This window comes from Nicotiana tomentosiformis, chromosome 3, assembly GCF_000390325.3.
Source record: "Nicotiana tomentosiformis chromosome 3, ASM39032v3, whole genome shotgun sequence".
In the NCBI taxonomy this organism is placed as follows: Eukaryota; Viridiplantae; Streptophyta; class Magnoliopsida; order Solanales; family Solanaceae; genus Nicotiana; species Nicotiana tomentosiformis.
Window position 1 is genome coordinate 111,505,839 of NC_090814.1, and position 15,384 is coordinate 111,521,222.

General features: G+C 35.4%; 2 protein-coding genes and 1 long non-coding RNA gene across 5 annotated transcripts; all 3 read left to right on the forward strand.

Annotated features, from left to right (window-relative positions):
* The first annotated feature begins 6,141 nt into the window (after window positions 1–6,141).
* LOC104084757 (uncharacterized) lies at window positions 6,142–6,770 on the forward strand. Its single transcript, XR_683668.2, has 2 exons — window positions 6,142–6,463; window positions 6,571–6,770. It is a non-coding gene; the product is annotated as an uncharacterized lncRNA (long non-coding RNA).
* A 2,351-nt stretch (window positions 6,771–9,121) lies between these two features.
* On the forward strand, window positions 9,122–12,093 carry LOC104084758 (protein DETOXIFICATION 16-like). 3 transcript variants are annotated; one of them, XM_009588710.1, is made up of 8 exons: window positions 9,122–9,520; window positions 9,754–10,298; window positions 10,660–10,746; window positions 10,864–10,920; window positions 11,045–11,283; window positions 11,393–11,511; window positions 11,661–11,747; window positions 11,855–12,093. In XM_009588710.1, the coding sequence occupies exons 1-8, from the start codon at window positions 9,230–9,232 to the stop codon at window positions 11,906–11,908; spliced, it is 1,479 nt and encodes a 492-aa protein (XP_009587005.1). In that variant the 5' UTR covers window positions 9,122–9,229; the 3' UTR covers window positions 11,909–12,093. The 3 variants fall into 3 exon arrangements, with proteins under 3 accessions (XP_009587005.1, XP_033508953.1, XP_033508954.1); XM_033653062.1 differs by having other exon boundaries at window positions 10,660–10,920; XM_033653063.2 differs by having other exon boundaries at window positions 9,396–9,520; window positions 9,758–10,298; window positions 10,660–10,920.
* Window positions 12,094–13,318: 1,225 nt separating this feature from the next.
* Window positions 13,319–13,711, forward strand: LOC104084759 (uncharacterized). Its single transcript, XM_009588711.4, has one exon. It carries the CDS (start codon window positions 13,319–13,321, stop codon window positions 13,709–13,711), a length of 393 nt encoding a protein of 130 aa, XP_009587006.1.
* Window positions 13,712–15,384: the final 1,673 nt, after the last annotated feature.

The window sequence follows — 15,384 nt, forward strand, 5'->3', positions numbered from 1 at the left end:
GGATAGAGATGGTCAAGTCTTGGGGCAGCCCAAGACCCATATTCCCAAGCCCATAGTGGGGCCATATAAACATAGATATATCTCAATATCACTTAGAAAATAATTCCTAATCCCTATCTCTCTATTGCAACATGAAGGAGCTCCAAAATATCAGCCCAAAATCTCTCCCATAGTTATCCTAGGGTTCAAGACCAAATCCACAAGTTGGTAAGGTGATTTCTCTCTTGGAAGATCAAGATCACCTAGTTATCTCTCTACTTTATTGTTTGGGGTAAAGAGCTTATTTGAGCTTGAAGTAAAGCTTAGTTGGATGAGTATTCTTGCTTCCAAGGTAAGGTTTAACTTCTCCTATATGTATTTAAGATCATCTATGTATATCTAGTTGATTTGATAAAGGAAACTTGTGAAGTAAGTTGAACTTCATGTTGAAGTGTTGTAGTTGCTGGACTATTTTGGAGTTGAATTCTTGATGTTTTATGGCTGGAAATCAGTAGAAATAACTTAAGATTACTATTGCTATTGTGGTTGATGTGTTTGGAAGAAGAGAAGGCTTGGAAAGTGCAAGATAGAACTTGGTTGTTGGGTGAGATGGTGTGGATTATTTTGGTGATGTATTATAATGAATATGAGGTTAGATATATATATATATATATATATATATATATATATGTTTGTTGGCATTCTTGAAATGTTGGTCGTGTTTGTGGATTTGAGGAAAATGAAAAGAATAAGGGGAGGTGTTGTCCAAAATTTCGTAGATGAGCTAGTCGCTCATTTGTGTTGAGTTCTAACTTTTGTAAGCTTAACAATGGTCCCTTATTGTTTGTTGTAGATTGAAGTACTAACGAGCTGAACCGGCGTCGTGTGGTTAGGTAAAAGACAAAGGCATGTTAAGGCTATCCCTTCTTTTCTTTTGGCATGATCCATATGATACAAACGAAATGAGCAAACACGCAACTTTCACAAATAACACTATTCTTAAAATTACTGGGGGTTCCTATGTTCTTGATTTCCCATATGTCCTATTATTCTATCGTCTGTTCATGTGTCTCAAAAAATATGTAAGTTGATAAATTTTATTTCGTGATATTAATCGAAGGCATAATGATTTTATGACATTCCGAGAGATCTTATTGACTTATTTCTCATGCATTGCATTCATTTATATATGTACATTGACCCATAATCAGATGGCATTATATACGCGTATATTATATATATATATGAGGTATGGGGAAAGGTTATGGCGTTATATACGCATCACCATCTGATCAGCTGGTATACGTTGATGATTTCGTCCACAGAGGCCGAGATGATATGATGGGATGCCCTCAGAGGCTTGATGATGTTATGTACTCATATATCTATGCATCGTATGATATTTACACGCATATGCATGACATTATAAATGTTTCACGATTCACAGAGATATCCAGACTTATATGTTGAGTTCTTTATACCATGTTTCTTTCATGCCTTACATACTCGGTACTTTATTTGTACTGACATCCCTTTTGCCTGGGGACGATGCGTTTCATGCCCGCAGGTCCCGATAGACATGTTGACAGTCCTCCTAGTAGGCTATCAGCTCAGCGTTAGGTGTTGGTGCACTCCACTTGCTCTAGAGTTGCCTATTTGGTCAGTGTGATTTTGGCATGTATTGATTGGTATGGTTGGGCCCTGTCCCGACCTTTATGACGTTTATATGCTCTTAGAGGCTTGTAGACAGATGTCATGTATATGGATACTTGTATGGCCTTGTCGGCCTATGTTTTGAGTGTAAAAATGATCTTGTCGGCCTTATAGGCTCGTATGTTACATGTATAAGGTTTTATATCATGTTGGGTCGCCCTATATCTAGTATTACCTAATGTTTTATTCTGGTTATCTCATGAAGGCCCTTCTGGACCATTTACCCATGATAGAATGATAAGAATGATACGTAAAATTGGTACTCATTTGAGTTAGGCATCGGGTGCTCGTCGCGACCCTTCAGTTTGGGTCGAGACACTCCCCCTGCTCAATAACCTCACCAGGTTGCTCCCCCTGCTCGGCAACCTCGTCGGTCATACTTTCTGCACTTTTGGGATAGTTAGAAGAAGAAGAAGGAATGGTAACAAGGTTAGTAATTATACCATTCTTGGCCTTCTCTGACATATCATCAGCAGTTCCAACTTCACTTTCTCGGAAGACTATATCTTTGCTTCTGATGACCTTCTTCTTTACAAGATCCCACAATTTGTACCCGAACTCTTCATCTCTGTATCTGATTAATATACAGGGAACAGATTTATCATCCAGCTTTGCTCTCTGCTCATTTGGTACATGTGCAAATGCTCTGCAATCGAACACCTCCAGATGCGAGTAGGACACCTCCTTATTGGTCCAAACTCTATCTGGGATGTCAAAGGCCAACGGTACTGATGGACTCCTATTGATCAGGTAACAGGCTGTCTGAACTGCTTTACCCCAGAATGACTTGGGCAGTTTAGCCATTCTGAGCATGCTTCTCACCTTCTCCACAATGGTGTGGTTCATCCTTTTGGCTACACCATTGTGTTGTGGAGTTCCAGAAACTGTCTTTTCATGTCTAATCCCATGGCTCGAACAATACTCTTCAAATTCCCTTGAATTGTACTCACATCCATTGTCACTTCAGAAACGCTTTAGCTTTTGTCCTGTCACCCTTTCCACCAGAGCATGAAACTTCTGGAAAACTTGAAACACCTGATCTTTGGTTTTCAAAATATAAACCCATAATTTTCGTTAAGCGTCATCAATAAAAGTAACAAAATATTTGTTACTACTCATCGATTCAATTTTCATTAGACCACAAACATCAGAATATACTAAATCAAGCATATTTAATTTTCTTTCAGACGATGTCTGAAATGAGACTCTATGTTGCTTACCAAATAAACAGAAGTCACAAGGTTTTACCGTTATGCCTTTGGCATAAGAATGAGTGATTTCCTAGCAAGAATCTACAATACCTTCTCGCTCATATGACCCATTCTTTTGTGACACAAATCTACAGAAATCTCATTTTGTGTCGCGTTCAATTCACCTTGGCATATTTCTGCATTTGTCTTGTACAACGTGCCACGAGCAACTCCCTTGCAATCACCAATGATCCCTTGGTGAGTCTCTACTTTTGATTTACAAAGTAGTTCTCGTATCCAACTCGGTCTAAAGTAATTACCGAGATCAAGTTCATCCGCAAATCAGGTACATGTCGCACGTCCTTTAGAACCAATGTGCATCCGACATTTGTCTTGATACAAATGTCACTGATCCCCGCAATCTTTGAGTAACTTATATTACCCATTCTCATAGTGCCAAAATCACCTACTACATATCTACAAAAAAGATCTCTTACCAGTGTGGCATGGTAAGATGGTGATGTATCAACCACCCATTCCGACTCTGGACCTGACAAGTGCATGCATTCCTCATTCTCATTTATAAAGAGGGCCACATTATCATTGCTTTGCACCATGATGACTGTGTTGTCGTCATTCTTCTGGCCACTGCTTTCACCTTTGCCATTCCTTGAATTTGGGCAATCTCTTTTGAAGTGACCTGGTTGATCACAATTGTAACAATTTCTTGCTCTTGATTTCGATCGGTTCTTAGACTTCCCACGAGCTCCGGATCTACCATTGTTGCACGAACTCCTTTGATAACTCTTGCATCTACTTTCTATGATGAGAGCATGTCCTTGATTTTCAGGCTTCTTTCTCATCTTCTCATTGAGTAGAAGAGTCGATGTGACATCTTTCAACTCAATGGTAGTCTTACCGTACATGATGTTTGTTGTCAGATTATCGTACGAAGATTACAAAAAGTTCAATAGCAAAATGGCTTTTTTCTTCTTAGTTGATTTTCACTCCGAGATAGGCGAGCTGTGTGATTAGTCCGTTAAACATATTTAAATGTGACAAAAAATTCATACTTTCACCCATGTGTAGGTCGTATAGATGTTTCTTCAGGTACAATTTATTTGTTAGTGTTTTGGACATGTATAGGCTTTCCAGCCTTGTCCAAATGCCACGTGCGGTGTCTTTATCAATGATGTTATTTACCACATCATCTGATAAGTGCAACCTGATTGCACTAGCAGCCCTTTTATCCAAGTCAGCTCATTCCTCAGCTTTCATGGTATCAGGCTTTTTGGCATCAGCATCTAGTACCTTGTGTAATCCTTGTTGAATGAGCAGACCCCTCATCCTTCTTTGCCATGTTGAGAAACCGTTATCTCCGTTGAATTTTGCTACCTCATACTTTACTTCGGATATTTTTTTTCATCGAGTATAGTACTACCGATAGTGAATAATACTTCTATGAGCGAGCAGAACTTGTGCTCTGATACCAGTTGTTGGGAATAAACCCCTATAGAAATAATATTCATAGTAATAAACCAAGAGGGTTGCTCTAGTGGTAAGCACTCTCCACTTCCAACCAAGAGGTTGTGAGTTCGAGCCACCCCAAGAGCAAGGTGGGGAATTCTTGGAGGGGGGGAGCCGAGAGTCTATCGAAAACAGCCTCTCTACCCCAGGGTAGGGGTAAGGTCTGCGTACACATTACCCTCCCCAAACCCCACTAGTGAGATTATACTGGGTGGTTGTTGTTGTTGTTGTTGTTGTTGTTGTTGTAGTAATAAAAGCGAAATAATAACGTATTACCGAGATACGGTAATTAATAAGAATAAAAGAGTGACAACAACACCAAGATTTTTACGTGAAAAACCCTTTTGAATAAGGGAAAAACCACGGCCCCGAGATGAGCAACTGATATCAGTATAGCAAAGAATTTTACACTTTGTAGGTCCGAGTAAAATACTCCAAAGACAACTACAATACTCAAAAGAAATAACCTTCTTTTGATATTCCCATCTCACTACAATAACACACACTCTCTATTTTTCTCACAGACTATTTTCTTATAGCTTGTCTGTGAAACCTTACTCTTTCTTTTTCTCTTTGTTGGTGTGTAGAAATGAGAGCCGAAACTCTCCTTTTATAGTCGAAGCCTCACTCTCTGAAGCCTACTATATTTGACACTTTTCCTTCCTACAGATTTACAAATCACATAAGTGCCTACCATATTTGACATTTTTTCTTTCTGCATCTTTGCAAATCACATAAGTGTCTAATCATATTTGACACTTTTCCTTCTTCTTTTTTTCTGTCATTTATGGGGATGGACCCCACAGTCGTTCCCTGCCGCATCATATTTTTTTAATGTTGCTTTTCATAGTGAGAGTAAATATATGTTCATAGCCTGTTAAGCTTTTGTCATTATTTTAATTTGTTTACCTTACTTCAATAATCAATTTTTATCATTTTAATTTCTTTCCTTTCTTTTTTCTCTTCTTGCCACGTTCGTTTCAAATTGAAAAATTTGGCTAGTTCAATATTACTGATGAAACACGTGAATCGAACTCTTTGATTTTATAAAAATTCCAAGTGTATAAAAAGTTGTACACTTTTTGTTCCTCGGGGACATCTTATTAAAAGAGAAGCTTCATATAACCTTTTGTCGATGTTAAGAGATTGAATAGCTTTCATTTATAAAATAAAAAGTAAATATTATATTAAAATACCTTAAATGAAAAACACAATTTATTTAGTATATAATAAATTTTATAGAACATAATTTATTTACATTTTTTTTTTTTTAAAGTTATGAAGTCCTTCCAAAATGGTTTTAATACTAAGTATTTGTTTAGAGTAAAGAATGCTTTTGTTACTACAAATATCTCAAGTCTCAACCATCCATCCTAGCTTAAACGATGTCCGGTTTATGTCATGTTCAATTTTGCTCTTGTTATCAACTTCAAAGAAAAAATAATTTCAATGTTTGCACATGTCTTATATCCCATTGGATCCAAAAATTCACTAGACTTTTAATGCTAAGGTGCTATGTATTTTTATCTATCTTTGTTAGGACCCAAGTAATCAGAAGAGTGTCTCCTTCAGTCCTTTTTATTTATTTATTTATTACAATGGGAACTATATGACTAGCATTTATATCCATACTACTCCCCGCAAAAGGATAATGACATCTTCGTCTCCTTTAACTCGACAATAATTGACTCAACTCGATAACGTGAGTCTTTTTAACAGTATTTCCAACCCTTTTTGTTCACTCAGTTTCCTTGCTGATTGAGATCATTCACATATGAAAAGTGTTGATGTTTAAATAATATCCATTACTTTTATATATATTTTTGTGATCAATACCCGATATTGTATGAAAATTGACAAGATAACTATGTTCTTGGACTTCCTTGCGCTATCATTATATAACTTTTATCTTCCACTTTGGAGGAAAGGTAATAAGTTTCTCACTTGCAAATATTACATCCGCTATAGAAAGTAGTATAAAGTTATCCTCTTCTACAAGATATCTGGCATTACTTTATATACTTATTACACTGCGCATAAATTGGGAGCTTCAGGTAATTTCAAATTATAACTTTTTGTTACCAAATATCTCTATCTGAATCCGATGGTAACCACTGCTGTCCTAACCAGAAACTGTCTTCGTCTTATATACTATGAACAGGCAACGAAGGCTATGGCTATGTGTAGAGTACAGGTTTCTTTAACCTCAGAAGCTATTAAGACATGGTTAGGTTGTTCTAATCCTACGTTGTGATCTTCAGCTTGTAAATTGTAATGCAAACAATAGAAACATGTTTGCCCTTTTGCTCTCTGTACTCTATGCCGTTGTTGAATGTTATGAACTAAAGTAACATACCTGTATTTATCGAGTCCCAAACTAACAAGCTTTTTAGTGGAAGCGCAACAACTCATTAGCATAAATCACTCTTTAAAGTAAGGTTGGAGTCGATGCAATTTTGAGTTGGTTAATTAATTGGGTTCAGGCAGAGTGGTCTGGTCTTGAACGCGTTCTCTTGATAATAAAATTTGTTAAAATGGAAATTTTATGAGTCACATAATTGATTCACTTGAAATACTTTTTAAAAAGTATTAATATAATTTTTCATTATTTTCAAATACTGAAGTTCACTATTTACAAATGCTGATGGTCGAACCAGTATTTCTAAATACTGATAGCCAAGATAATATTTGCTTGGCCAGGACTATTTGCCACTGTTTAGTTTCAGTATTTGAACTTCAACTAAAATATTGAAATATTGTACATACTAGTTTCTACAACAAATTTTCAACTTTGTTCTCAAAGTGAAGTTCACTTCTCAACTTTCTCTTTCTCAGTTTCAAACAAATATTGTCTAAACACCTACAAAGTCTAATGATGTTCCAATAGGGTGGGGGGGTGCGACTAATAAAAAAGTACTACAGTAGTTTATAAGTTCAAATTAGCTGACTTAGTATACAATTATGTGTACATATATACAGAAGTATATACAGATCATACTTAAATTAATTTTCTTATGTTGTTCATCTGTTTTTTAATTGTATAATTTTAATGCATTTTCAGTTTTTCCTAATTTTAAGTTTCTATTTTTTCCAAATTAACATTCACCACTTCGATACAAGTTTCTTCATACCAATTACCAAAAGTCCCTTGTTCTATGCCAAGGCTCCGCCCTGGAAATTTAAGAATATATTTCTATAAATAAATGCCGTGACCCTCTTTCTAAATCCAAGGCCCTATTTCTTTTTCTTTTTATTAATTGTGTTGCACGGGTCAATTTGTGCGCGCCTAACCTCAACTAATTTCAGGGTATCAGCACACTAGCATATTTATTGAATAACTTCGTCTATTAAGGCTTTCACTTAATATTTTTATCCCCAATATTTGAACCACCTCATAATTCTCAACAATTTTATTGACCACTAAGTCACATCCTTATGCGCATCCGAGGCTCTATTCTTATCAACTAAGAAAACTACATCAGAGAACATTATGCAAATATAGATAGGGAAAAAAAAGGTGAAATTAAATTATCTACTATCAGGTAGACCAAGAATACGTGCAGTAACGGTATTTGGCTAAAATTAGAGTCAACTATTGAAATAGCCTAAGCATACACTGTAAATAGAATGCAGACATATCTAGCTCATTAACGTGTGCTACAGGTTTATATATGTCTCAATGCATGATATGATACTCGTGAATTGCCAGCACACCAGAAGACTGAGTCACAGATGGAGAGAATATTGAAGCATACTAAAATATTAGCATGAATCACATTCATCATTTACAAATATACGCAAAGTCTATGCTTTTAACCTTGGACCAAATCACCAAAACCTTTTGTTAGAACCAAGTAGCTGGTGACATAATTATATTTTTTATGGTTGTTGAATTTATGCATTACATAAGATTGACAATGATTGCAAGATAACCATATTTAGAGGAGGGGCGGGTGGGGGCATGGTGGGGCGGGGCGAGGCGGCTCGAAATAACTTCTTCTTTTTTTTTTCAATTCTATGGGGGTGCGGTTAATTAAAATTCTTACAAAATTACAACTTTCCCGCCTATGCTAATTTTCTTCGGCTTTCATCTTCCTCTCTCGGTTCTCTTATCTTATGAAGACTGAAGCTATCCTCGTAATTTAATAAAAAGCTTTTGACTAGATTGTACTGTCGAATCTAGCATCTCCTATAAGACTTGTTATTTGTTATAACTGAATTGACCTATGAAAATCAAAGTGATATAATCTATTACTCCTATTATTCTATTCTTGAATCCAAAGGAAATTACTTTTACGTCCTTAATTAATTCAGAGTAGTTAATTTCTGAATTCATCAAGGATTGTCCTAGTTTAAATGGAACAACTTGTAGCCCTCCAGGTTCCTCTGCAAACGGGACATCTTACTGGTTCAGATTTAACTAAATGGAACCAAAATAGACACATTTTTCCAGTCAGTTTTTTATGGTTTTTGGTTCCATTACAAACTAAGACTGTTAGTTTAAAAGATTTTATAGTGTATACCATTGTGAAATGAGAAAAATCACTTCGACAATTCCATACCAACCTTAAATCCTTATCAAAATGAAAATTCCAGCCAAAGGATTAAAAAGAAATAAAACTAACAAAATGACCAACTTAAAAAACAAAAAATAAAACTTTAACGGGGCGGGTGGACGACGCGGGTGTGGTTGTGGGGCGGGTGTACTCGGGAGAAAGTCGAAATTTTGCGGGTTAAAACGTCCACATTGTGTTTGGTTCTCTTCTTTACTTTGATCGTTATCTCTGTTCTTCCCATTTTCCAGTGATACAATAAAAACCATGATCAGGGAAAGAAACTCCGAATTTCTTCTTGAATTTCCTCTTCTTTCCAACATTGAAAAAGGTTCACGGAATCCTGAAGATCATGACAAGTGGTGTTGTGATATAGCTGAGGCTATTGAAGAGCTAAAGAAACAACTAGAATTAGCAGGACCTCTTGTTCTTGTGAGTTTTTTGCAGTACTTTTTGCAGATGATATCTATCATGTTTGTTGGTCATCTTGAAGAGCTTCCTCTTTCTAGTGCAACTTTAGCCACTTCTTTTGCTGGAGTAACTGGTTTCAGCTTCATGGTAAGAATCTAACTGGAACTTAAATTAAATTCTATCAGATTAGATTGGAACATTTAATTTTCTCCAATTATTGTTCGTATGATTGTCTGGAGTAGTCTTTAAATTAGTCGGAAAAGAACTCCATTAATTGCATGGTTCTAATGACTTAATTCGATCGTGTTATAATCTCTCTCTCTTTTTCTTTTTTTGGATTATCTGTTTTTGGTTTGTGATACACTATAACATATGAATAGCTAGGATTGGGAAGTGCAATGGAAACATTATGTGGACAAGCTTATGGGGCAAAACAGTATCATATGCTTGGGATACACATGCAAAGAGGTATGCTTGTGTTGGTGGCTATTGGCATTCCCATATCGATTATATGGGCATTCGCCGGGCACATATTTGCTTTCTGTGGACAAGATTTGGAACTTTCAATCCATGCCGGATTGTATGCTCGTTGGTTAATTCCCAGCATTTTTCCTTATGGACTCCTTCAATGCCAACTAAGGTTCCTGCAAACACAAAGCAGAGTCAAACCACTTGTGATCAGCACTGGTTTTACGAGTTTAATTCATGTCTTCTTGTGTTGGGCATTGGTTTTCAAATTCGGTATGGGAAACAAAGGGGCTGCACTCTGTAATGCCATATCTTATTGGATTAATGTGCTGCTTTTGGCCCTTTATATAAGGTTTTCATCATCATGCAAAGAAACATGGACGGGGTTCTCCAAGGAAGGTGGAAGAAACCTTCCCAGTTTTCTATCATTAGCTATCCCTTCAGCACTTATGGTCTGGTTAGTTTTAGCATATCTTTATTCTTAAGCCGTTTTTCCAATGTAGATTAAGGGCAGTCCGGTGCATAAAGCATCCCGCGTTCACGCATGGTCCGGGGAAGGGCCGCACCCCAAGTGGTGTGATGTAGGCGGTCTACTCTGATGCAAGCATCAGTGGCTGATTCCACGGCTCGAACCCGTGACCTATAGTTCACATGGAGACAACATGACCGTTGCTCCAAGGCTCCCCTTCGTTATTCCAATGTAGATTGTCCATCCAATTGTTTGCTCTTGCATATGTCATAGTAGTAGAAATTTATTTTTCTTCCTTTCTGTCCCTATTACCGTGTGATCTGGTATGGCCTTTTGGACTGGGAACAAGCTTAGAGCAGTGGTCCTATGAGTTTCTGGTGCTCATGTCAGGGCTGCTTCCAAATCCAAAGCTTGAGACATCTATGATGGCCATCAGGTTAGTACAGAATTCCCGTTGTGTACTAACTCTTCTTGGTTACTTTGTGTTGGTATTTTGGTATAAAGCTTTATTTGATTCAATTCATCACCCATATTATCTTTTCACCTTTCCCAGCCTAAGTACCAGTTCTCTGGTCTTCAGGATTCCCTTTGGATTTGGTAGTGCAGTAAGGTAACTTGCCAAAAAATCATCTTTTTTCTAGGTATAATCGGAAAGGAAAGGACCAATATTGTGTGTAGTCACTATTTTAACAAATTTTTCGTGTTGTTTGCTCTTTGTTTTGCGGACAATTTAGTACGAGGGTAGCGAATGAGTTGGGGGCAGGGAGACCGAAAGCAGCAAAGTTAGCAACACGCATTGTCCTACTTCTTGCTGTGGTAGAGGGTCTGGTACTGAGTGGAATAGCAGTTGCAGCAAGAAATGTGTGGGGATATATATACACTAACGAAGAGGAAGTTGTGAAATATCTAGCTGCAATAATGCCAGTGCTTGCATTATCCAACTTCATGGATGGAATCCAAGGAGTTCTTTCAGGTCTGAACTCAAAACTATCTAATAAAATTTGAAGCCAGTTCAATCAATTCGACGATATAGAATTGCTTAAATACAGAATTTAACTCTATTGATGATAACACTATTAAAGGTATTGCAAGAGGATGTGGTTGGCAGAAACTTGGTGCACTAGTCAATCTTGGAGCCTATTATCTTGCTGGACTTCCTTGTGCAGTCATTTTAACTTTTGTCTTCCATTTTGGAGGAAAGGTAATAAGTTTCTCACTTGCAAATGTTACATCCATTATTGATATTTTTTTTTTGTTTGCCACTGAACCTATTAGCACCTCTCACTTCATAGAGTCGAGAGTTTATATGAGGCTCATATTGTTTATTTTATGCCATGGTGATGGTAGCAGGGTCTTTGGACAGGAATTATAAGTGGAAGTGGTCTTCAAGCGTTAATTCTTCAACTTATTACCTTATGTACGAATTGGGAGCTTCAGGCAAGTTCAAAATCTAATCTTTAATTACAAAACATATTTTGCTATCCGATTGTAGTAGAAAAGGAACCACTATTACTCTGATTAAAAACTCTGTATGTTTTGCACAGGCAAGGAAAGTCGAGAGTAGGGTACAGGTTTTTGAAACAGCTAGTATGCCATGATTCAGATGTTTCACAAATATTACGTTGTCACTCTTGCCATACATAAAAGTTAAAGATGTAGAGAGACAGATAATTTTGTTCATCAGATCATTTAATTTGTTGTCATTAGTCATTACCCCCACATTGTATAGTACTTTCTTTTTTCTTATCCTTCCTTTCCTTTAATACAGGGAATTTTAGTTGTTTATAGATTTCAAAAGTGTAATAGTAGAGTGTTACCAGAAGGTGAGAGGTAGAATGTGAATGAATAAATCAGCTTACTGTTGCAGGGCTACAAATTAAAGTGAGTTAACAACACATTGGATTCAAACATACAGTAGGTCTAAAGCCCCCGGCTAAATGCTTGTATGATGACAACTGACAAGCAGCATGATTTGTAACTAACTATAACGTCAACCAAAAACAGCATTAATTCACGCTTCTGATTTTGGTGCCACAAATATATTATTTCTTCCTATATATTCATTAAATTAATTTTAATTAATTGTTACCTTGACATAATAGAATATATAAATAATGACAAATTTTGAAAAATTAAAGTTAATTCCTTCTTGATTATGTAAATGGACACTTATTTTAAACTAAAATAAAAAGATAAAATGGTCACTTATTGCATACAGGATTGATGCGATGGTTATTACATTGGATAGGGACTTAAGTGGCTAACAAAGATGAACTTCCAAATGTTATTTTTTGGTTTTTTCACATGGTTACATGAAAGTAGAAATTGTCTAATTGATAATTTTTCAAACTCAGTGACTCTAATATTTTTTGAATTATTATATCTTAATCATCAAACTGATTTTTTGGAAACGCTTTGAAGAAAGTTATGAAGACAATGATTTACCATAATTCTGATCATAGTCCAAATTACCATCTCATTTATTTCTTCAGTTATAGAAAAGTAAACAAAAATAGAAAACTGCAAGGTACAATCAAAAGAGAAGAAGATGAGAATATACCATAAGATGGGTTTACCTTAAATAACAAAATCTAACAAACAATCATGAAGATCATTCCTTTTATCTTTTCTAAAGTTAATTATAGCGACAGAATATAATGTATAGGCAATAATATTTTGTTTTCTTAACATGAAGAAAATGAAATAAAGTTGGTATAATAGTACTATCTACCAAAAACCATGTACTCCGTCTCCTAATTTGCCAACCTTGCCATGTGAAACCACATGCCTTCCAATTCCTTTCTTCTTCCAAATCCTGACATGAATTGGTTTTCCCTCAAATATTAAACACTACATTATTAACTACTATTAATGATTAAACTAACAGCGATTAACATCTTCTTTCCTCCTTCAATTCTTTTTATTCCTCCCAAACACCCATTAATTGGCCATTCTCCTAAAGATTCTACAAGTCCCAGAAAAAAAAATACAAACAGACACGAGAAAACATGAATATCTCGGAACAAAACCTTTTCAACACGACCACTACAACCACGACTTGTTTGTTTTTTCTCTTGATTTCGTTATCTACTACTACTATTTTCTTCTCCTCTGGTGACAGGGAAGCCGCCTCTGTTTTCCCTTTTATAGCTGCCGCCGCTTTTGCCGCCGTTGTGGTGGCCGGACTCATTGTCCTGGCCGTCAGAACCACCATTGTGGCGTGGATCACGGTGCTGGTACTCTTAGCTTTCGTCGGAAAGCGCCGCCGTGTTCTTGCTAAGGATGGGAAGAAGATTACATCGGAGGTGGCAGTTTATGTGGCTAATGAAGTGATTAAGGAGAAGGGATTAGTTGCTATCTCTGGAGTTCTTATGATTCTGGGTTTAATGGCATTGTTTTGAGCGCCTTATCATTAATCTACTATTAACTCTCACTAATTATATTACAAATTACAACTTTTAATCCACTTTTGGCATGGAGAACACAGATAGCTTTTTTGTTCTAGCACAATTTATGAGAAACAGACCAAACTTCGTATTCTTTCTCTTGCTCTCTTCTAACTTTATACTGTTTATATTTTTGGATCTTGGGCTAAAATTTTGATAGAGCCAAGTTCGCCTCTAGGATATTGTAGTGTTCACATTAAATGTGTCACAGTTTTTATATACTATAATCTAGGTAGCTTACAAATTGATTCTTATTCCAAGTTAATGTTTTTTCTTCGTTGTCCTGTTAATTTAGGAAGCTATTAATCTAATAAGAATGCTATTTTCATCACTGCTCAATCAGGATTCAACATTATATTCCCAGATGCAAAAATTTTATTTCCCAGTCTGGCCGATCGTTATCTCCTTTTTTAGCCAAATAATTTACATCATATTGCTGTATCCTGCTTTTGCAGTTGTGCACAGTCGATGGTAACAGGTAATGATGTTACTCAAATCAATTTCTTTCCCATTGAAGGAAGCTTCCTCATTGGCTGCATTTGAGGTTGGGACAATATTAGCCAATCACGCGGCCACAGTCATCCAACAGTTGTACAAGTAGACTGGCGTCACTTGCATGTATTGGGGTTTTCTGTTTATTCTTTTCAAGAAAAAGGCTGATAGCTTATTTGGCCAATTTTTATTTTATTTATTAAAAGTGGATTTTTTTTCTAAAATTAAGATATTTGATCAAGCTTTTAGAAGGAAAAAGTATTTTTAAATAGAAACAAAATCAGTTTTTGTGAAATAGAAAAATAATTTCTTCTCAAAACGCACTTTTAAGAAAAATACACTTAAAATACATTTTAAAAACTTGGTTAACCACTAATTGCTGCATAAAAAGATTTTTAAAATTAATTAGCCTAACATAAATTGATCATCACCAAAAGTACTTTTTAAAAAATATTTTTGATAAAAGTACTTTTCAAAACAAGCTTATTTTAAAAGTTTGGTTAAACAGACTTTAATACATTATTTGCCGTGAGCTTGTACTCAAATTTATTTAGCACATATTTGAATAGAATAGATATTTTGATAAGAAATTAACACCATGATGTTCGAAATACCAATGGACTAATAATCTTGATGCTAACTAGAAAAAGATAGTTACGCGGTACAAATTAGTCAAAAGTAACAGATTTTTTTTTCTTTTTTCAATATATTACGGTCAAATCTCTCTATAACAGCATTGTTTGTTCTGATAATTTTTTAGTATTTATAATGAATGGTTATTATATACCTAGAACAACATTTAATATTTAAATATTATTTGACTGTTATGGATAAAATCATTTTCTTTCTTAATGTTACACATAAAAGATAAAAGAAATTATTCTAAGTTTAAAATCTCAAAAAAAAAATGCATATTAAAGAAAGCTAATATGATATTAATAAATTCAATGAAATCTTTGTCCAGTGAAAAAGATATGTACATATCTTCAGTATTAAACATTGTACATATAGGTAAAAAGCTTTTATAAAAAGATAAAATATAACATGAAAATTTTGTTAATAATTATGAATAATTCTAAAAAAAAATAACTTTTATAATAAACGATTATTATATATAAATGTTATTATAAAGGGCC